Below are 2,500 nucleotides of genomic sequence, written 5' to 3' on the forward strand. Positions count from 1 at the left end.
TACTTGGGTTGCGGTTGTATTAAAGTACCTTGACATGAATTGTAAAAATATTCGTCTATTCCTCCGGCACTTTCATAGCATATTTTCTGAGAAACAGCACGTAAATGTGTCTATTTAATGCGATTACTGCACTTAATACAATTGTAGTATAAAGTATGAAAGTTGATATGCTACCTATTCTACTTGTAGTTGAGAATTTACGTTGTCATTGGTTTACATAAAGAGTTATATATACCCAGAAACAAAATACTGTACACAGATTTATGGCATGAGAACACAGTGTATTACATAAAGTAAATGACCTACAACTAACAAAATGGACTTGCCACTGTTTAAAGATGGCCTCCACCCCTGTCTATAGAGCTACATCACAATTACCCTACTGACAGACAGACAGACAAAAGCGAGTGATCATAGACATGCAAGCTGGGAATTTTCCTGGTATTTTTACCTCTGCCAGGAGGTATTGTGATCACTTTGCTTTGTGTGTTTGTGTGCGTGCGTCTTTGTTTGCGTGTTTGTTTGTTTGTTAGCAAGATAACTCAAAGTTATGGACGGATTTTCATGAAATTTTCAGGAAATGTTGATACTGGCAAAAGGAAGACATGATCAAGCTTTGGTGGTGATCGGGGGTCAGATCTGTCTTGGCGGAGGTCTGTGCTCTCCGAGTGCTTTTCTTGTGAACATTTCATTGTATTCAATGAATGCATTCAAATTATGTTTGGTTTTTACTCGTGTATTATTTCTATATTTTTATTTAATTCATGTGTTAATTGTTTATTATTTTTGTGTTGTATTTTTACGTTTTTATTTAATTCATATTTATTATTTGCATTTTCTTTTCATATTTCAATTAATATTCATTCATTCGTCTTCTGAACCCGCTTTGTCCTCACTAGGGTCGCGGGGGGAGCTGGACTCTATCCCAGCTACCTATGGGCGAAGGAGGGGTACACCCTGCACAAGTCACCAGTTCATTGCAGGGCTGACATATAGAGACGAACAACCAATCACTCTTCAATTAATATTTATGTTAATTATGTTTTTCTAAATTTATTTAATTGGTTAAAAAATGGCCACCAAAGGTTATATACATTAAAGCTGTTAAATGGACAGTATTTGTCATGTGAGATGTCTTTCAAGTGTAGCATTTGAAGTCTCTCTAAAAATCACAGAAAGTATCTAACTTTTTTGCATTTCCATTACGTAAAAGTACCTACAATCTGGTACTCAGTACTATTAGTCAAAAGTACCAGTCAGCTAAAGAGTTATTAAAGCTAATACCAACAACAGTAACTGATTTCTATATTTTCTTAATGCACTTAAATGAAGAGAAAGCACTGCTGTCATATAGAAACACATCTAGATACAATTATGTATATAAACAAAGTCTTTATTTTCCTACTTTCCTTTTTTTCTTTCTTTCTTTAGGATCCCCATTACCTGTACCATAGCTACAGCTATTCTTCCTGGGGTCCTTACAATAATCTTTACAACTAGTCAATGCAAATAACAGACAATATAATCATACACAACAATTTTTCACATCATAACAGAAAATCAATAACAGACAAGATACAGACACAACAGCTCCTTTAGGTCAGCAGTGGTTGTAATGAGTCTAGTACAGAGGCTGAACCCAATTGCAAGACCACTAGCCAGAAGCGAGTTCGAGTGTGTTTATTGAACACTTTAACAAAAGAGAAGACACAACACAGAATGATTAGTGAATCTGTGATGGCACGGTGTTCGGGGTTTGACGTCTGGGCCGTGGGTAGCGACAGCAGACGACCAGCATGGCCGAACTGGGAAAACCCCAACGGAACCCCGACTAGGAGCAAACAGAGAGAGGTCAAATCACAGTCCAGGTCATACACGGGGAGGCACAATGAAAGGCGACAGAACATGAGGGACAGGCAAAAACTCACAGTCAGTAAACCAGGCACAGGGTCGATACACAGGTAAACATTGGAGGCTGAGGTACCAAAGGGAGTAGTCGGGAAAACAAACCAGGTCACAGACGAGCAGGCAAAACAGGAACGGGCAGAATCGGTGGTCGGAAGACAAAATGGGTCACAACGGGCAGACAGACTGACAGGATCTAAAATGCTGGTAAGTAAGCACACAAGTGTAGCAAACAATCTGGCAGAGAAACAGGGGAAGACACAGGGTTTAAATACACAACAGAGAGGGAAGACAATTAGATACAGGTGGAACACATCAGGGTGGAGTCAGGTAATCAGACACAGGTGAAACAATCAAGGAGGGAAAGTAAAGACACCAGACATGACACATGAGGGAAACTTAACAAAATAAAACAGGAAATGACAGACAAAACAGAAAAGACAGACAAAATCCAGACACTGTCTGGGTGCAGACATGACAGCGGTAGAGTATATATGGTACATATATTCAATTAGCCCAAGTATCAATCATTTATGGTCAATAGATGCTTCTTGACTAACTTCTTGAGTTTCGTTTGACAGTTTTCTTGCGTGAT

General features: G+C 38.7%; 1 protein-coding gene across 1 annotated transcript in view; it reads left to right on the plus strand.

Moving 5' to 3' along the window:
- Positions 1 to 1,737: 1,737 nt before the first annotated feature.
- Positions 1,738 to 2,500, plus strand: part of LOC115439015 (uncharacterized) — a 2,706-nt gene continuing 1,943 nt past the window's right edge. Inside the window, exon 1 of the mRNA XM_030162907.1 lies at positions 1,738 to 1,929. Within this exon, the coding sequence (XP_030018767.1) occupies positions 1,738 to 1,929 (192 nt within the window). The remainder of the gene's footprint in view (positions 1,930 to 2,500) is intronic.

Source organism: Sphaeramia orbicularis, chromosome 18 (genome assembly GCF_902148855.1).
Source record: "Sphaeramia orbicularis chromosome 18, fSphaOr1.1, whole genome shotgun sequence".
Taxonomy (NCBI): Eukaryota; Metazoa; Chordata; class Actinopteri; order Kurtiformes; family Apogonidae; genus Sphaeramia; species Sphaeramia orbicularis.